This window comes from Pelobates fuscus, chromosome 6 (assembly GCF_036172605.1).
Source record: "Pelobates fuscus isolate aPelFus1 chromosome 6, aPelFus1.pri, whole genome shotgun sequence".
In the NCBI taxonomy this organism is placed as follows: domain Eukaryota; kingdom Metazoa; phylum Chordata; class Amphibia; order Anura; family Pelobatidae; genus Pelobates; species Pelobates fuscus.
The window spans coordinates 22520768-22541257 of record NC_086322.1 but is presented as its reverse complement, the minus strand read 5'-3'; the positions used below and the strand labels follow the sequence as shown (position 1 = coordinate 22541257).

The 20490-nt window shown below is 42.9% G+C and overlaps 1 protein-coding gene across 2 annotated transcripts; it reads left to right on the top strand.

Moving 5' to 3' along the window:
• Nucleotides 1-692: 692 nt before the first annotated feature.
• On the top strand, nucleotides 693-14184 carry LOC134614118 (tachylectin-2-like). 2 transcript variants are annotated; one of them, XM_063457562.1, is made up of 4 exons: nucleotides 693-807; nucleotides 10963-11809; nucleotides 11889-12069; nucleotides 13815-14184. In XM_063457562.1, exons 1-4 carry the CDS (start codon nucleotides 795-797, stop codon nucleotides 14016-14018), a joined length of 1245 nt encoding a protein of 414 aa, XP_063313632.1. In that variant the 5' UTR covers nucleotides 693-794; the 3' UTR covers nucleotides 14019-14184. The 2 variants fall into 2 exon arrangements, with proteins under 2 accessions (XP_063313632.1, XP_063313631.1); XM_063457561.1 differs by lacking the exon at nucleotides 13815-14184 and adding an exon at nucleotides 13073-13633 and having other exon boundaries at nucleotides 784-807.
• Nucleotides 14185-20490: the final 6306 nt, after the last annotated feature.

Here is a 20490-nt window from a genome sequence, read left to right as displayed (position 1 = left end):
ATTTGCAAGCACTATATTTAACCCTGTAACTTACCAAGACAACATAAAACCTGTGCATGGGGTATACTGTTTTACTCAAGAGACTTCGCTGAACACAAATATTAGTGTTTAAAAATTGTAAATTGTATTACAATGATGATATTGTCAGTGGAAGTGAAGTTGTTTGCATTTTTCACACAGAAACAACATTTTCACTGATGATATTATTCTTGTAATACACTTTACTGTTTTAGAACACTAATATTTGTGTTCAGTGAAGTCTCCTGAGTATAACACTACCCCCTATGTAGAGGTCTTATGGTGTTTTGGATTTTTAATCCTTTATTTACTGGCGGGGAGTGAGGTGCAAGGGGCAGGGGGAGTGAAGAACACAGTCTGAGGAATAGTCTTGTGTTCCTAACACAAAATATTCCTTTAAAGTAGTTGTTACTGTTTTTCCTTATAAATTGGTTAATTCTTAAAAATAACAGTAAAAGTAAATGCAACAATATTTGTATGTGTAACCCCACTAAATCTGTTATTTCCCAAACTATTTTTGTTATTATGGGATGACCTCACACATGTGTAAAATGTTAACTGTTCCCCGGGAGATAATCTCTGCTATTCCTGTTCTTTAAATTAGGTACAACTATGTTTACAGAGTCGTCTTGGCTATAAAGCTAATCACTGATAGTGTTGTCCTTCTACAGAGATATCTGCAGACCTTTCTTGATCTACACAGGCCAGAGACCGTAAGAGGAAACAAGAAGGATACCTGCTGGGAGTCTTGCGATTTGCCTGATCTCTCGCTGATAATGGATACACCAGGTAAGTCATTCCTGTGTAGTCTATGTGTATTGCGTATAGGAAGCTCATCCTACAGGTCTCTATATACTGAGCATTACTAGAGAGTATCTCACTTTATAGCTGATTACCTCTAAGTGGTAGAGGTTAACACAGTGAGGGAGTTTAAGCATGTGCGGGGCAGGCATAAGGCTATCCTAGACTTAAGATATAGCCAGAGACTAATTAAAAGTATATTTCAAAAATTGGGCAGACTAGATGGGCCGAATGGTTCTCATCTGCCGTCACATTCTATGTTTCTATGTTTCTAAATGGTCTTCGTAGCTTCTCACTGCTACTGTTTGATGGATAAATCTCATCGTGGATACTAATTAAACTCTCCGGATAAACTTCTTACTGGAAAAGCCCTATGTTTAGGGAACTAGGACCCTGCAGGGAGCACTGAAGTGGTCACGTGTTTGGAGTAAACCTTTAAAGGAACACACCAAACACCATATCCAGGGCCGGACTGTAAAGAAAATTTGGCACGGGCACTTTTTAATTACAGCGGCTCACTGAAAAGGGGGTGGAGCCATATATGGTGTGTTTTGTCGTCACCAATGACAAGCACACCCCATCACAAAGTGAGCATGTTGGTTCAATGCTCTTCCAGGGCAGACTATGCGCAGAACTCTGCTGAAGAGCTTCAGCATGAGAAAAATGCCCTGTATTTGTTCTGCACAGCGTAAGCAAATTTAATAACATGCTTGCACTCTGTTTGCTTGAAATTTATCTCTGGTGTCTCCATAGATGGGACACCAGGAGACAAAAATGCCAAGAAAGGGTATTGTGCTGTGTGTGTGCGAGGGTGCTGTGTGTGTGAGGGTGTTGTGTGTGTGGGAGGGGTGCTGTGTTTGAGTTATGGTGCAGTGTTTGAGTGAGGATGCTATGTGCGTGTGAGGGTGCTGTGTGTGTGAGGGTGCTGGGAGTGTCAGGCGTGCAGTTAGTGTGGGTGACTAAGGGAGCTGTGAGTGTCAGGGGTGCAGTGTGTGTGTGTGTGTGTGTGTGTGTGTGCGTGTGCAAGAGGGGTGCTGTGTGGGTAAGGGAGGTGAAAGGGTTATAGATGGAGCTTTAAACACCATAGGTACCGCCAAAAGGCGGGGAAAACAGCTGTTCTTGAGCTGACTAAAGATGAACCGTGCACTGAAGCAAGAAGAACAAAAGAAAAGGGAAGGGCTGCGCCACAGGTAAACACTAATAGGACAACTAATTGGCACAAAAGCAGAAATAGGCCGGGTGCAAAAGTCTCACAAAGAAAGTTCTTATAATCCAAAGATGAAGTCAGTGCTTGATAGGATGTACTGTCCTCAATTCAACTTGACCATAGATAATATGGAAGACAAAAGACAGGGATAGGTGATAGTGTAGCTTGTTGAGTAGAGTCTTTTATATAAGGAAAAGGTAACGATGGGACACTCACATTTGGGAGAGCAATAGCCAGCTCTAGCAGTATAGGTGTATAGCGGTATAATCCCTGCTTTAAAGGATAAACGGCAACTGTCAACCACGTTCACACCAAGATGATGTAAAAGACAGGAAACAGGAGCAGGTGATAGTGCAGACTGTATAATTCAATCAGATAAAAGTACAAGATAACTATTTAACATTTACATTTAGAAGAGCTATAGCCAACTCTAGCAGTATGGGCGTACAGCAGTAAAATCCCCACTTTAAAGGATATGCAGCAAATGTCCACCATGTCCACACACTCAGGAAGGAATAAAAAAGGCAACAGATAGTGCTCTCAATAAAATAGAGTAATCTCTAATAAAATGAAGTAAAATTATACTTACAAGGATAGAGCATGCAGACTGCCCTATGAACACAGTGTTGGTGGTATTATCCCCACCTTGGGATTACTTGAAGTATAAAACTTAAAATTACCAGGGAAAGTGCATATAACAAATTAGATTGGCACAAAAAGGTGACCAAAAAACCTTTAATAAGTTAAAATACACAATATTAAATGTCCACATGTCGTTTCACCTTTACAGGCTTTATCAAATGGAGTAAAAACAATCAACCTGGCTATAGGAATTTATATAGGGATAACTGTGTTTAAAATCGGCGCCAAAATTAGCATTATCCAGTCGGAATTCAACATTGTGACACCCTCTGTGCTTGAATTTTAAAGTTATACATTTTTTTCGTCTACACATTTGAATGAGATAGTGTTTCTGCCTCTTGGACTTCTACTGGAACAGATTTGAACTTTCGAAGTGGCACTTTGGCTACAGTCGAAGTGGCACTTTGGCTACAGTCGAAGTGTCGAAGTGGCCGCCATTCGACATTCGAACACGTCGCGGTGGCCATCTTATTTGTTTGAACGGGTACAGCTGTGTTTTGTCGTGGAGTTCATGGAACTCAAATCGAACATGCGACGGCACGAACACTGCTGAACAGTTACCTTCCCGGGAACTTCGACTATTCAAATGGGAGTCAAACGGCGTTCGATAATTCCAACAGTACTTCGACTGTTTAAAATAGACCGGCCGCACAGCCTAATTCTCTGGAAGTATTTTGGGCATGAAACCATGCGTGCGGTCAGTCAAAAAGAGACTTCCAGCTAACTTTTGAATCCCTGAACCGATCTGGGTGATTTTTAAGTATGTTGTTCCCCCAGATCGGGTTATCAGGGGATGCATGTTTAATGGGGTTTCCATATGTTTTTGGGGTGGTTTCAAAATTGTGTAAAAAGTTTTTGTTTGGAGATAATTGAGTTGATACAGTAATTAACTCAATTATCTCCTAAGCAGAGGGGAGGGTGTCACGATTCGAGGAAACCTAACACGCTAACACACACACACAGAAAAGGTGCAGTACTGGACCTTAGAGTGGCCGGGCTAAGCACACACAGAATAGTCAGGAGACAAGCCGAGGAAGGGGAACCAGAAGACAGAATAACGAGAAACAAGCCAAGGTCAAAGGGTAGTAGAAAGTCACAAAGTCAGATTAACAAGCCAGAGAGTACGTAACCAGAAACACAAGTTCAGTAGCAATACTAGGAAGCAAAGACCACAACAGGGCAGGGAGGAACAGGAAAGGTAAGTATTTAAACCATAAGGTTAATTCTGATTGGATAATTTCCAATCAGAATAAAAATCACATGTGGGAGATATCTAAACCTCCCATGGTGATTGAGGCACTGTGCCTTTAACGCCGGGTCAAGTGACTGACCCCGGCGTATAATTTAATGGGCGGTCTCCCAGCGTGCAGCGTCATGCATGCTGCCGCTGGGGGACGTGGAGGAAAACGCGGGCGGCATCCGAGGCTGAAAGGATGCCGCTTGCCGAGCCCACGTGGAGGAGGAGACCGCGAACGGCTGGAGGGTGAGTACCACGAGCGGAGTGCAGCCTCCCCTCCGATCCCGACAGAGGGATTGTGTATCCTTTATGGGAGTGTCTCAATGTAAAACTTAAATTCTTACTTCACCCTCAATCTTATTGGGGGAAACTGCTATAAAAGCTATCGCTACTAGCTCTTGTAAGAGCTTCTCTACTTGGATGACTACCTGGAATGCTGTATTACCCCTCACACTCGGGAGAAGGATGCCCTCTGGCGGTGGAAACTCATTGGGGTAACTGCTACAAACATATTAAAAAACATTTTAAAAGTACATAAAAGGTATTAAATTGTATTCTTAGTGTAGTACAGAGGTTAAGTATCATAAAGTTTATACAAAATTAGGGTTACATTGAGTGAAAATAGCATTGGAAAGTTGGTCACGTGACGCAGGTGTGTAATTGGTCGTAATGCTACATGGGCTATGTTGTAAATGATTGCATAGCCGATGTGGATACCGTCGCCATATTGTGAAGGGCAAGAGGCAAATTGTGGCGGCCATATTGTGAAGGTCAAATAGTGGCCGAAAATAGCGGCAGCCATGTTGGGGAGGTCTTTTGGACAAGGTTCCTATTAGGTGGGAGATAAAGTAGCCATAAATTAAGGCGGCCATATTGGGGAGGGCAAGGAGAGATTACAACCCCATTGGGAGAGTGGTGCAGATAGACAATGAATATATTAATAAAGGAAATAATTTACATAAATGTAAACAGGAATAAATAATAATACAAAAGGAGAGTATTAAAATGGATAGATGTAAAATATAAAACTACTGTTATTTATAAAAAAATGAAATGGGTCAAAGTCTGCATTTAGACCATAGAAACATAGAATGTGACGGCAGATAAAAACCAATCGGCCCATCTAGTCTGCCCAATATTTCAAAATTCTTTTAATTAGTCCCTGGCCTTATCTTATAGTTAGGATAGCCTTATGCCTATCCCACGCATGCTTAAACTCCTTTACTGTGTTAACCTCTAACACTTCAGCTGGAAGGCTATTCCATGCATCCACTATTCTCTCAGTAAAATAATACTTTCTGATATTATTTTTAAACCTTTGCCCCTCTAATTTAAGACTATGTCCTCTTGTTGTGGTAGTTTTTCTTCTTTTAAATATGGTCTCCTCCTTTACTGTGGACACTCCACACAGGGGCACTCCAATAGGTAGATTAATTTTTTAGAATTACATCCAATAAATTCATTTATTTTGAAGCAAAGCTGAAGCAAGGTCTGGAATTCTTGGGCAAATTGGTCTTCCACCCTACCTTCACATGCTATCATATGCTTACATTCTGCAGGATTCATGTCCCTGTCGTAATGTCACGACTACTAGTGTGGTCCAACACGCAAAACTATGTAACATCTACGTAGAAAATAAAAGTAGACAGAACGTAAACCGTTCCTTAGAATGGCCGGATTAATACGTTGAAAGACATGGTCAAGGGAAAGCCGAGGTCAAGGAAGCCAGAAATACACAAGATCAATAAACAAGCCAAGTCAGGGAAACCAGAAATCAGAATAGTCAGGAATAGCCAAAGTCAGAATACGGAGAATATCAATAACAAGAACAGGAAAGCGCTCTTTCAGGAACCAGGAACAGAAACCACGACAGGGCAATGAGCTTGGGTAATTCAGGGGTTTAAATACCCTTCCTTGGGATTAGTCAGAGCTTGGCCTCTGACCCCAGAATGTGCGTGTACGTTGACGTCGTACATTTGCGTGACCTTTGGAGGCAGAGTTATAAATGGCTGCAACCTTGTGATCAGTGCCATTTGGGCTACCGCGTGTGGAGGAGGTGGATGCTCCAGCAGGATGGCTCCCAACTCGTTGCTGCACAGGTATGTCCTCTGACCTGTCAGCGTGGCCGCACCGATCGGGTGTGACCACGTGCACCTGCGAGCCGGGGGCCGTGACATTTTGGAAGGCAGGAGGAAGTCTTCGGTGTATTCTTACTTCACTAATTTATAGGGAAGTGTATTTACTATATGCACTTTTGTTTGTGGACACATTTATTGTTTTGCATTAGGACTTGATGACTGCTGGGAGATATGGGAAGTTTTACTATGTAGGTAATTTGGTATGTAGGCTTGGAGTCCAAAGGTTGATGCTAAAAACTACTACTCATCATTAAAAACAATAAAAAAGGCTGCGCCACAATCAGTAATAAAAAGTCCAGTTAAAAGGCAAAAGTCCAAATAAATTATCCTTACAAATGGTCTTTAGTGATGAGGTCTTCTACTATTGCAGTGGATCCACTTTATATGAAAGATAAAAAGAGAGAAGGACAACCAATGGTGCAGTATGTAAAATTCAAGTATAGACGTAAAGGAGTAATAATATAAAACTCACATTTGCCAGAGCTAATAACCAGCTCTGGGGTGAAGCGCATTCAGCGGTTTAATCCCCGCTTGTGGGATACAAATGGATTCCTCTCCGTCACTGTTGTCCAATTCTCGGATAAAAAGAGACAACCAATAGTGCTCACTGTATGGTAATATTGATAAAAAAATAAAAGAATGTACTTACAAGACAAGAGCAGACCAACTGCTCTGTGATGACAGCGTGGGTGGATTTATCCCCACCTAAGGATTTCTTTAGGTACAGGAAACTTCCAAAGATGTATTTCAGAGGTTTTACATAAAACCAATAAAAGGTGAATAAGATAATACTAAAAAGCCAGGGTAAAATAGATTATGTGTTTATAAAAAAGGTAATTGGCACAATAAAATGACCAAAAATACTTTAATATATATAAAAGAACACAATATTAGATATCCATAACGCGTTTCGTCAAAAATACTTTTTCAAATGGTTATTCCATTTGAAAAAGTCTTTTTGACGAAACGCGTTATGGATATCTAATATTGTGTTCTTTTATATATATTAAAGTATTTTTGGTAATTTTATTGTGCCAATTACCTTTTTTATAGACACATAATCTATTTTACCCTGGCTTTTTAGTATTATCTTATTCACCTTTTATTGGTTTTATGTAAAACCTCTGAAATACATCTTTGGAAGTTTCCTGTACCTAAAGAAATCCTTAGGTGGGGATAAATCCACCCACGCTGTCATCACAGAGCAGTTGGTCTGCTCTTGTCTTGTAAGTACATTCTTTTATTTTTTTATCAATATTACCATACAGTGAGCACTATTGGTTGTCTCTTTTTATCCGAGAATTGGACAACAGTGACGGAGAGGAATCCATTTATATCCCACAAGCGGGGATTAAACCGCTGAATGCGCTTCACCCCAGAGCTGGTTATTAGCTCTGGCAAATGTGAGTTTTATATTATTACTCCTTTACGTCTATACTTGAATTTTACATACTGCACCATTGGTTGTCCTTCTCTCTTTTTATCTTTCATATAAAGTGGATCCACTGCAGTAGTAGAAGACCTCATCACTAAAGACCATTTGTAAGTATAATATATTTGGACTTTTGCCTTTTAACTGGACTTTTTATTACTGATTGTGGCGCAGCCTTTTTTATTGTTTTTCTTGTCTTATTTTAAAGGGTTTGAGGGATTCCTTTTAAGGTTGCTGCCTATAAGTTAAGTAAGCGCTGTCTCATTCTTCCATTTTTTTCAACATACTACTCATCATTGCCTAGTGTCACTGTCACAGCAAACTTGGGCTATAACTACAGGTGGGAGCGCTGTCAATACTGTATTATTTGTGTATAATTGGAGCCAGCTGTGGTATGACTACTGGCCAGGGTTGTTGCTAAGAGTGTGCCTGGAACCTTAAGTGGGCTCTCAAAGCCATTGGTCTAAGTTTGCACCATTTATTTGTGGTTCCTGGTTCCTTGAAAATTTAAGCCACTTGTGTTCTATGGGGTCCTCTCCATATTTGGAGCTTCGCATTTGAGGAGAAATCTGTGTTCCTGTTTCACACTTGTAAAATATAAATGCAGCCAGGCTTCCTTATTGAAAGGATTTTAAAATTTATTTTATTAAAAACACATTAGACATAACTGGATAATCCTTGTTAGGGTCCTCCGTGACATCCAAACATAGTCACCCCAGAAGTGCCCAATAGGGGATTTGAACCTGAGAACTTTGTGGTCCTGGACCTGCACACCTTTGAGCTGTGCTTCACCTGATCCTGATCAGACATCAGCAGGGTATATAAACACAGCCTCGGCCTGTGAACTTTATCAATGCAATGTTTTGTGGACCCAGGACACGAGAGAAATCTCAATGTATCTTTCCTGGTAAAATATTTTATAAATAAATAAGTATTTTGATCCTGTTGTGTGTGTTATGTTCCTGTGTTCCAGTCTACTGATCCTCAACTCTATATTGACCCTGGCTTCTGACATAGTTTTCTCTAACCTCTGGCATCCCTTGACTTTGGTTATTCTTCATTTATCCTGACCTCTGGCATTCTTTGACTTTGGCTATCCCTTGACTATCCTGCTGTTTATGTTCTTGCCTGTACTGCCACTTGGAACTTTATCCTGCACAGCCCCCATGCACAGATTCACAGTCCAGGTGGTTTATTATCTGGTTCCCTTGGACTGTGTGTTTTTACAAGGGTGAGCAACATATCTGCGTTACAGACTCCTAACTCAGGTAAGATCCTGACATAAAGACTTGACCATATGGAGTCCGCAGAGATGTGTAAACGGCTTACCCAGCAAGTTTCCAGCCTGGCCCAGACTGTTTCGGAGTTGCAGCGAATAAGACACAGTATGCCCAGCCCTGGAACCCGTTTATTCTGAGCTGTTCATCGTCTTGCCAGAGAGATTTGATGGCAGCCGCACGTCCTTCCAGTCCTTCAAGGTGGATTGCGAGGTGTTGTTTTCTTTAAAGACTCGGACATATGTCACAGATATCATGGTCCAACCGGCTACCAACCTGTTGTCTGGACACATCAAAAAATGGGCTCACAAGATGTTCCAGACAAAAAGTCCTGTCCTTGACAGTTTGGAATCATTCACTACTGCTATGGACTCACAATGCAAGACCACTGTGCCAAAGCCTGCTCCACGTACCAGAGGATCCCATATTCTTAGAACCCGAGAGACCCAGTACCAACACTATACCCCAGTGTTGCCTCCTTATGATCCAATTCCTAGGAAATCTCTAGAGGTATCCTATGTTCCTCTCGACCCTAAGGAACCTATGGAAATAGGACTCGTCCACTGCAAAGTGACGCATGAGGAAAGAGACCGGAGGAGAAGCCATGGCCTATGTTTCTACTATGGAGAAAAAGGGCATTTAATCACACTTTGCCCTATTCGTCCTCCTTGGCCTCCAGCTCTCCGACTGGCTACTACTGTTTGCCCTGTGTACGCTGCATGCCAGCCTAAAAAGCTTCATAGAAGCCATCATTCCTGCCCATGCTTGGCCTCCATGAGAAACACTCCATCTCCTGCTCCAAAGAGGTCTGCACCTCCTCCTGAAGACACGCCTGTTAAAGCTAATCCCATCACTACTTACTGCCAGCACAAAAAAGATCTACCTGTGGATTGTGCCTTTGCTTCTAATGGCACTATAGTCCGTACAGAGGATCTACAAATGTTCGATAAGGCATTGTTGGCCGCGAACTCTGCTCCTGCTGAAGTACTAGAAGTACTTACCACTTGTATCAGGATCCTAATAGACCTTGAATGTTCTCCATCCGTACCAGAAGCGGGTACTAAGGAGCTGGTACTAAGGAGCCCCACCCTGAAAAGGGACTCCACACTGCGGACTTTGACTACAATTACTTTCTTAATTCAGATAGTGAACCTGAAGAGGAGTACTGTTATAAAAAAAAGGGGAGTCTGTTCACGCCCGGAGGGCATTCTTAAAGGAGGGGTATTGTCAGGGTTCTCACCATGACATCCAGATGGCCCGACGTGGTTGCCCCAGATGTGCCCAACAGGGGATCCTGGGAACTTTGTGATCCTGGACCTGCAATCTAGTTTTGTTTGTTTTGAGCTTTTCCAGTCCTGTTCATCCTGGTTTGTCTGCAGCACTGGGGGCTGGACTTTGACTATTGCTGTGCTTCACCTGACCCTGATCAGACATCAGCATGGTATATAAGCACTGCCTCGCCCTGGGAACATTTGATCCTGTTGTGCCCTGGGAACAACTTTTGATCCTGTTGTGTGTGTGTTATGTTCCAGTCTATTGATCCTCAACACTATATTGACCCTGGCTTCTGACATCGTTTTCTCTGCCATCCCTTGACTTCGGCTATCCCTTAACTATCCTGCTGTTTATGTCCTTGCCTGTACTGCGACTTGGAACTTTATCCTGCACAGCCCCCGTGCACAGATTCCCAGTCCAGGTGGTTTATTATCTGGTCCCCTTGGACTGTGTGTATTTGCAAGGGTGAGCAACATATCTGCGCTACAGACTCCCAACTCAGGTAAGCTCCTGACAATCCTGGACTGGTTGGGGTGCTATGTGGATGGTTTTCAGGACCACTGACCTCTTAATTAGACTTTAATTAAAGTCTAATCATTTATGCAATTGTGTTAATCTTGATATGATGATGATGATGATGATGATCTGTTTATAAAGAGGCTTTTTCTAAGAATAAGAATGTCATCTAAAAACCTGATCTTCAAGAATCAAACTCTAAATTCAATCTAGAACAGGAGTAGGCAACCTTTGGCACTCGAGATATTGCCAGCATTCTGGGAGATGTACTCCATGACATCCGGAGTGCCAAATCTTGCCTATTCCTGATATACCATATCTTGACTAATTGCAAAAAAATAACATTTTGTTTGAACTTTCATACTGTTGTATTATGAATTACATCTGATAGTGGCTATAACCTTTCTATTTACTTCCAGATACCCTCCTGTTTGCCGTGAAAGACTACAATGCCAGAGTTGGATTGCCTCCTAAAGATCGCTTGGATGGGTTTGATGCCAGATGTAAAATTGTAGGGAAGCTGAATAATGTCAGTAAGATTGCCTTTAACCCAGAAGGGGTGCTGTTTGCTGTGCGTGGTATAGAGCTCTTCACAGGAGCTATGCCTTCAGATCCAAACCTGGACTGGTTCTCTACTGCTAAGAGAGTGGGCAAAACCAACTGGGATGGGTTTAAATTTCTCTTCTTTGATCCAAAGGGCATTTTGTATGCAGTTACCAAGAATGGGGAGTTCTACAAGGGTCCAGCACCAAGCAATGAAAATGTGTCTTGGCTTTATGGCCAAGCCACCAAAATAGGAACCGGCAGCTGGAATGAATTTGATGCCCTTTTCTTTGACCCTAAAGGCATCCTATATGCAGTAACAAATGACGACAAGCTTGTGATGAGAAGCCCACCAACCAAACCAGACGATAACTGGCTTGACTCCAGCACAACCATTGGAAAAGGAGGCTGGCGCATCCTCACCCATTTCATGGCTTTCTCCCCAGAGTTTGACCTGTGGTGTGTGGATTCAAAGAATGGCAACATCTATAAAGGCCGAGCCCCAACCGTTGATAATACCAACTATATGAATACCGCACAGAATCTGGGCTGGGGTTACAATGTCTACCCCCTCCTTTCCTTCACAATTGATAAAACCATCCAGAGCATTGTAAGCTTTGAATTCCTGCCAGCTTCAGGGAAAATTATATCGCAAGGCACAGAGGTGGTGCAGTCCCAGATCTATGTAAACAAGAGCAGCACTCCATTAAAGCACACCTTCTCGTGAGTATAACCATGTTATGGAATATATGTAGAATGCATTATCTGCTGCCTCGTGTTATGTGCCTTCTTGCTCTTTTAGGTTCTCAAAGACCATGACTGAGAGCAGCACCTTCAGCCAGGAACATGGATTCACAGTGGCTATTGGTGCAGAGATGGGCTTTAAAGCTGGAGTCCCATTAATAGGGGAAACTGAGTTTAAGATTTCCATCAATGTGAGCACAACTCATACCTGGACCTTCACCAAGACCAATGAAACTCAGGTAAAGGGTTTAAACTCTGAATTTATAACAGTTTACACTTTTTACAAAACTACCTAAACTGTAAACTTTGAGATGTTTGAGCCTCTACAAAGAACTAAATCTCCCTTCAATGATTCCCAAATGTGTTTGCTTGCTTACTAACCTTTCTGCCCAAGATGGCAATGTGGCCACCAATGCTCTAATACGGGCGTTGGTAACTTCAGCACTTCAGATGTTGTGAACTACATATCGCGTAATGCTGGCAACGAATGAGGGGAGATTTAGCCCACAAAATCTAGAGTGCTTAAGGTTGCTATAAACCATATTTCCACAAAACCAATCATAACCAATTAGACATACCTTATGCAAGCACTATTGTAAATGAGGGCAGTCTTTAATTTGAGATTCAAATAAATAAATGTAACACCATATCTGCTCTAAGTAGTTGAAAAGTCTGCAAAATAATGAAAACTTGCACTCCTGATTATTTTTTTATTATTATTATCTTCTTGCGTGTGTGCATAATTCATGGAGATGTGCAATTTGTTTTGTTCCAATTCATTTTGTACAAAAATAAATGTGGATATATTTTTCATAAGGATAGTATATCAGAGCACATGTGTGCAAAGATTTTAAGAGGTATTCTGTGTATGGGGGCAAATAGTACTGAGGGAGTAGGAAATGGTGTTCTCCTTGCAGGTGCTTTGACTGCAAAGGGGAGATTTTTTTATCTGTCGGCACAGCACACTGGTGACAGATGTGGTTTTTGTGCATAGAATTTACATTCAGCAGTCAAGATCAGAGTGCAACTAGCCCCAGCACACAATTAACAAGAACTCTCTATGTGCAATGTTTCAGTGCCCAAATGTAGTGTTCTTTGTAATAACTGGATCTGAATGAGACTTCCCTAATGGGAGACAGCTGCAATACCTCTCCACCATTGTATTGGCAATCAATGTGGTGTGTTTGTTTTTATGTCTCCCCCTTTTTGTCAGAGCTTTTATAGCCAAACATGTTCCTGCAGGTTGTTGGCCATGTAATCCTGTGATATGAAACTACATGGTCTTGTAATGGCATCAATATAGTCTGACTTCAGAAGAGCTTCTCATATCTTGTGCAATTCTAAGATAAATATGTAACAATGGTCTGACATGTTTCTAATTCTTCATGGGTCTTGAATCTAGAATGTCGTGTATGAAATCCAGGAACTAGCCAATACGTTTTCTGTACATGTTCAAATGTATAAAGATATATACAAAACTGAAACACGAGCCCCTATACAGGGCAAATCCTTCAGTGAATAAACTGTACTATTAAAAGAAACAGCAATTCCCTTAAGTAGATGAAGCTACCCAGAAGATCTCATCTTGTCTTCTGAATGCAAAATATATAATGTGTATGGGTAGTAAGGAAAAAAGAAATACAACATAGTGTAGTTTGTACACAATTGCCACTCAGCACGCAAGTTCCAATTGGCAACTCACTATTATCCAGTAAAAAGATGCCTTCATAAAATCCTCATCAGGAAGCTCAACTTCCAGGTCTTCACTTTAACTTCCACTTCAATTCCAAGGTGGTGAGACCGAAAGAAATAAAGTGCAGAGTGTAAACCAAGGCCAAGTAAAATGCAAAATGAATGCTTTATCACTTACATATAAATTTAAAACAGCAAATACAACAGCATTTTCAAATGTAGAAAGGTAGCCTCATACTAAATGATTTGGTTTTGTCATAAACTTGTGTCAAACATATGACTTCTTTTGCAGACTACCTTCTCCTCCAGTTCAGATGTGGAGGTACCAGGTGGACATTCCATACGTATGGTGGCATCGGTGACAAAGGGAGAAATGGATGTGCCTTACCGTGCCAAGATCCGCACCTTGTTTGGCTATGAATCCTACATCGAGGGATTATGGAAAGGGGTCACTCACTATAATCTGATGGTCAGCCAGGAAGACTACAAGCCATGAGATAGACATGACTTCTAATAAAGCCATGGAATCGTCCTGCATGCAACCTGATAAGGGCATGATGGCAACAGTTATATTCATGGTCTAATATGAATGGCTCTGAAAGTTTATCTGACATGCCATGTTTTGGTGAATAAAAATGTATGTTCTAGAATCTTCTGTGTCTTTATAGTTTTAATATGCTTGTCTATTTGAAATCTACCCGATTATGGATATATGTTCTGTAATGGATCACCTGGCACCCCGACTGGGTACCTCAGTTGAAGGATGCTCCTAGCGCTTCCTGAGGGCTCCAAGCACCCATGCCGACACCATAACCACCGTAGACTCCTTCAGAGAGCAAGACAGGAACAAGCTCTTAAAAGAGCTTAGGAGTGATTATAGCAAGGGAATATGCAGAGCATAGCAATCCCTTGTAGCAGATTCCCCCAACAAGAGACAGGACTCTAAATTGAGGGTGAAGTAGAACTGTTTAATGGAAGCAAGCACTCAAAATGTATACAAGTCCTCAGACCAGAGGCACACCCCCTGGACCTGATGGAACACTGGCACACATAGGACACAAACCATTAAAAACAATACAAAAATGTCTGACACACCCAGTCATTACAGCAAAATCTTCCCCTCTGCCTGTGATATAATTACTGAACACAATGGGCTAACGTAATTATCACAGGCAGGAAAATACAGTTTTACAACATATTCATAACTTTAAAAGTATACATCACATTCACATAACACTTACATTTTCGGAATCAGCATACTCCAAATACAAACATATGTCAAAATCATACAAATTGGTCACTGGTTCAAAAGTTAGTTGGAAGTCCCTTTTTGACCGACTGCAAGCATGGCTTGGGTGTGGTAAGCCAATTATACAGAAAATATCTCTATTCACAAAAACAGTAAAAACACATAAAAATACATAATTCCTATTATACTGAACAGAACCCCCACATTCAACCTATCGCCAGCTAGCTTTGATCTGAGTGCTCAATATATCCGAACAGCGCTCAGATCCCACGAACAGAATAAAATCGCCATGGGGTTAAAGTTTAGCAAGGGCCATACACAGTCCAATAGAAGTCCATAAGCCCCAAGACTGTTTTTAAAGTGCCCAATCTCCCAGGGGCCATAGTCCCAAGGCACAAGGCTGGCAATCAGTCCCCTCCAAAAAACAGTGGCGAGGTCGGTTTCCCCCACATGTTCTTTCCTCGGTAGATCCATATCCTGCATGGCATCCCTAGTGGTATTGCACATGATATTGTCATGCCCCTTCAGGTATGTCTGGTTGGAGAATAGATGCTTTTTGCTTGGATTTGTTTACAGATTTGGTGCAGGGTGGTAGAATCTACAGCTGACTGCAATCCTACTATACTACCCATTCTGTAACATTGTAGTTGGGAGAATGGCCCAGGAAACATGGCAAATGTGATAATACTAAGCCAAACACCACCCAATAACGAATCGTAGTAAAAAACTAAGTAACCTGCAAATGTAATTTATAAGTAATCCTGCACTAACTTGTACATTGCCTGGTCAGTCATCAATTATCCCAGGATATGCTTAGAACACCTAAACTATCAGTGTGTGCATGCTTTCTCAACCCTGCTGTGATGGACCGTCCGCCAATCGATGCTCCTAGTGCTTCTCTTTGGGGGAGAAAAAGGCCTGCCAGCTAGGCACAGTTATAGCCAATCTGCCGACCAGCCACAGCAGCCAGCCTGCCTACTTGCTGGCCACAGTAGCCAGTCAGCAACTGTAAGTAAGGTGAGAATAGCTAACTTGGGCTGGATATTAGAGAGTTATGTTATATTACTAGTGGAAGTAGCAACAAATATGACCAGGTTCAATAAAAGTGTTTTAATTGACCATTAAAATACACAAGATATCTTTGGGAGATTATCAAAAGTTAATCTGACATGACATTATAATTCTTCATTTCTTATACTATATTCTTCATTTCTTATACTATATCAGCATATAATTCTTCAAGTATTCATCGTCTTCTTTGATTATACTCTAAGATGGCAGACAAACAGCAAAATGGCTGACAGCATGTCAGTAACAGGTTATATCTGTTCACAGTCCTCCCTTTGGTACTAGGACTTTCACCACAAAAAGCTCTGTGCAACTCTTCCAATGTTTAGCGAAGGTTATTCCGTGAGACAGTGATATTAAACAACACTTGCAGGACTTTCCAAATAAATGCGCACACGATCAATGTCTTCACGAGAAAGTATGTCTCCTTTACGACTGGTATGGGTTGTGACCCCATAGGAGACATTTCAACATATTCAGTAGAAATTGTGCCAGGGGGAGATTAAGATGAACAGCTCTTGAGAATCAATCAGCATGAACACTTCAGGACATTCACTGCAACATATATAAACACAAGCATCAATACTACAAAAATAATTACGATAAGAATACGTTTCCCCAATCAATTAGTTAAACCAAAACTCCAGTCAAAACCTTAATTTAAACCCCCCCGAAGAAGTATCGTGAACCTCTCTAAGTTTAATTTGTACTTCATGCAATTTGTCTACATCTTTATGAATCTGACCAGTGACATTATCGATCGTTAAACAACATCTTGTTTTTATCGTTGCACAAACACCACCTTTGGATGCCAACAAGTAACTCGTTCCTGTTCTGAGGACAAATTTTCAATGGCATCTCCTGTATCATTAAAGGCTTCATCTAGTAAGTCTGGCAACAAATGTAATTTGTACATTAACTCAATAACCCCCCATTTAGGTACAAAACCTACAAATAGCCTATCTCCTTCATCAGATTTTACAGTTATTTCAGTTTTATCCTTTTTAGAACTAATAACCTTTTTATTCCTCATCCTTCCTTCAGGTAAATTTTCATGAAGGGTTAATGCTAGGATAATATTACCTAGATAACAAGTTCCCAACCAATTACTTGGAAGTCTACCGCCCAACTACCACATAAATAGTATACCCCAAATGGAAGATGGATATCAATAAAACAAGAATCTGAGCAGTCAAGAATAGATTCATTAATATAGGGCAGTAGCATAAAAAGATTGGAAGTTAAAGTCTGAGTATTAAAGTAAGCAGGGCCGGATTAAGAGCACAGTGGGCCTAATTACGGAATCTTATAGACCAAAAACACTAAAACAGTCATACCTCCCAAGCGTCATGTATCTGATGGAGATGGTGCTGGAGGGAAACTCATATGATGCAGCTATAAGAAAACACATACTCTATGCTAATCTCGCTCTAATTTATGCTTTCGTCTTTCAAGTAAATCCATATCCCCTAACAGCAGTGTCCAGTGAAGCAGGAAGTCAATGGGCAGGGTAAAAGGGTGGGATACTGGTGCGAATCACGTGACCAGACCTGCCAAAAGGGGAGAACATGCCCAAAAAGGGGGCATGTCTGTCCAAAGAATTTGAAGGACAGCCTGGCATGAATGCATGTCAGGCTGCCCGCCAATCATGCAGGCATACTACGCAGGCAGCACCCTGAGCTTGACATAAATGCGTCTAAAGATGCGCTCACTGCATGCTTTATAAGGACTATCCCCTAGCACTCGCTGGTCCACTTGTCTCCTTACTTTCTTACTAACAGGCAGAAATTCCTGGTATATAGTCTGAGACAGAGAAAAGGTGTATGGGGGACATGCCACAGTGTTAGAGAGACCAATGTCTGGATTACCTAAACTAATTTGATTGTCAGCCAGTCCACACAAGTTTTGTTCCCATACATCCCTCTTAAGCATCCAAACTTAAAGGGACACTATAGTCACCAGAACAACTACAGCTTATTGTAGGGCCGGTACAAGGGTTTTTGCCGCCCTAGGCAAAAGTAAAGTTTGCCCCCCCCCCCCCCCATATGACATCACAATGCCTCATGTTAACTAACGCAAGTGCTGCAGTGCCGCCGTGTTTACATTAAAAGGCCTGCAGGGACAGGCTATAGACACCAGAACCACTACATTAAGCTGCAGTGGTTCTGGGGACTAAAGTGTCCCTTTAATGTGAGGTAAATTAGAGATAAGGGCCACGAATAATATACTAGATTGCCTACTTACAATCAGATGAGGATGGTGATGGGCTCTATCTGCAGTCTGGCTCCACTCATCTGGTGTAGAACAGGCTCTCTGGAGGCTGTTTGTGTTCTGGGAGAACGGAAAGCAGCTCCATTTTTTTTAAAGGCCCTTTACACAGCTAATGGTCTGGGCCCCAGGGTCCACCTTCATGTTCCACCAAATAGTTTGTTCACAGGAGTAGGGGATGTCCTGATATGTGTGTAAGGAATGCATTGTGTGAATCTGTGTTTGTATGTGTAAGGGCTGCAATGTGTGTTTCTGTGTATGTACGGGATGCAGTGTGTGTGTCTGTAAGGGGTGCATTGAGTGTGTGTAAGGGGTGCATTGTGTGTTTCTGTGTGTGTAAGGGATGCATTGTATGTAAGGGTTGAATTGCTTGTGTGTGTGTGTCTGTGTGTGTAATGCATTGTGTGTTTTTCTGTGTGCAAGGGGTGCATTGTGTGTGTGTGATGGACGTCAATCTCTCCCTCCTCCCTTGTCACTCTCTTCTCCCCCTCTCCCTCCCTCGTCACTCTCTTCTCTCCCCCCCTTGTCCCTCTCTTCTCTCCCCCCCTTGTCCCTCTCTTCTCTCCCCCCTTGTCCCTCTCTTCTCTCCCCCCTTGTCCCTCTCTTCTCCCCCCTCTTGTCCCTCTCTTCTCCCCCCTCTTGTCCCTCTCGTCCCTCTCTTCTCCCCCGTCCCTTGTCACTCTCTTCTCCCCCCTCCCTTGTCACTCTCTTCTCCCCCCTCCCTTGTCACTCTCTTCTCCCCCCTCCTTTGTCACTCTCTTCTCCCCTCCCCACTCTCATTCCCCCTCCTAACCCCGTCAATTCCACTCCCTGTCAATTACTTCCCCCCCCACCTTGTCAATTTATTTACCCCCCCTTTCAATTTATTCCCCCACCCTGCCTGTCCATTTATTCCCCCACCCTGCCTGTCCATTTATTCCCCCACCCCCTGTCCACTTATTCCCCCCCTCCCTGTCCACTTATTCCACCCCCTCCCTGTCCACTTATTCCACCCCCTCCCTGTCCACTTATTCCACCCCCTCCCTGTCCACTTATTCCACCCCCTCCCTGTCCACTTATTCCCCCCCTGTCCATTTATCCCCCCCCCCGTCCATTTATTCCCCCCCTCCCTGTCCATTTATTTCTCCCCCCCTCATTTATTTCTCCCCCCTCCCTCTCCATTTATTTCTCCTCCCCCCTCCCTCTCCATTTATCCCCCCTCCCTCCCTCTCCATTTATCCCCCCTCCCTCCATTTCTCCTGCCCCCCCTCCCTCCCTCCCTCTCCATTTATTCCCCCCCATTTATTTCTCCCCCCCTTCCTCCCTCTCCATTTATATCCCCCCTCCCTCCCTCTCCATTTATTTCTCCTGCCCCCCCTCCCTCTCCATTTATTCCCCCCTCCATTTATTTCTCCCCCCCTCCCTCCCTCCCTCTCCATTTATTTCTCCCCCCTCCCTTTATTCCCCCCACCCTCCCCTACCTATGTTGTAGCGTGGCCGAGCTCTGTACTGTCCGCGGGTACAGGGAGCTCTTGTTTCCTGTACCCGGCCGGACTAAAAGGAAGTGAACACTCAGTGTTCACTTCCTGTTAGTCCGTCCGGGTACAGGAGACAAATGCTCCCTGTACCGGCGGATCATACAGGGCTCGGCCACGCTACAGTGAGGGAGTGACAGGAGGGAGCGCTGAGCGCTTCCCTCCTGTCAGCTCCTCTCTTCATGCTGCGCCCGGGCAGTGCGCCCTCATGGACGCACCAGCCCGAGCGAAGCTGCAGCCGCCTGAGGCTCTCTACAGAGCGCTCGGGCGGCTGCAGCTTTAGGGGGGCCGGCACTCCTGGCGGCGCCCCTTCCCAAGGGGCGCCCTAGGCGGCTGCCTAGTCCGCCTTAATGGTAGCGCCGGCCCTGCTTATTGTATTTGTTATGGTAAGTAGAATCATTCCAATCAGGCCTTTTGCAGTAAACACTGTCTTTTCAGAGAAAATAACTCCACTGGCCGCTCCTTAGATGGCTGCTAGAGGTGCTTCCTGGGTCAGTACTGCCTATTGTGCAACACTGCTATTCAGTGTCTCCACCCTCTGCATGCAGACACTGAACTTTCCTCATAGAGATGCATTGATTCAATTTATCTTTATGCTGATTGGCCAGGGCTATGTTGGACTTGTGATGGCTCTGCCCCTGATCTGCCTAGTTGACAGTCTCAGCCAATCCTATGGGCAAGTATTGTAATTTGCTCAGACCACCACTTCTGATGATGTCAGCAGACAGTCAGTTCAGAGGTAGAGCCAGCAGCTGCAGACTTGAATACAAGTTATATTTTACTATACTTAGGGAGGCAAGAAGGGGCCAGGGTGGTGGTTTTAACATAATAGGGTCAGAAATACATGATTGTGTTCCTGACCCTATAGT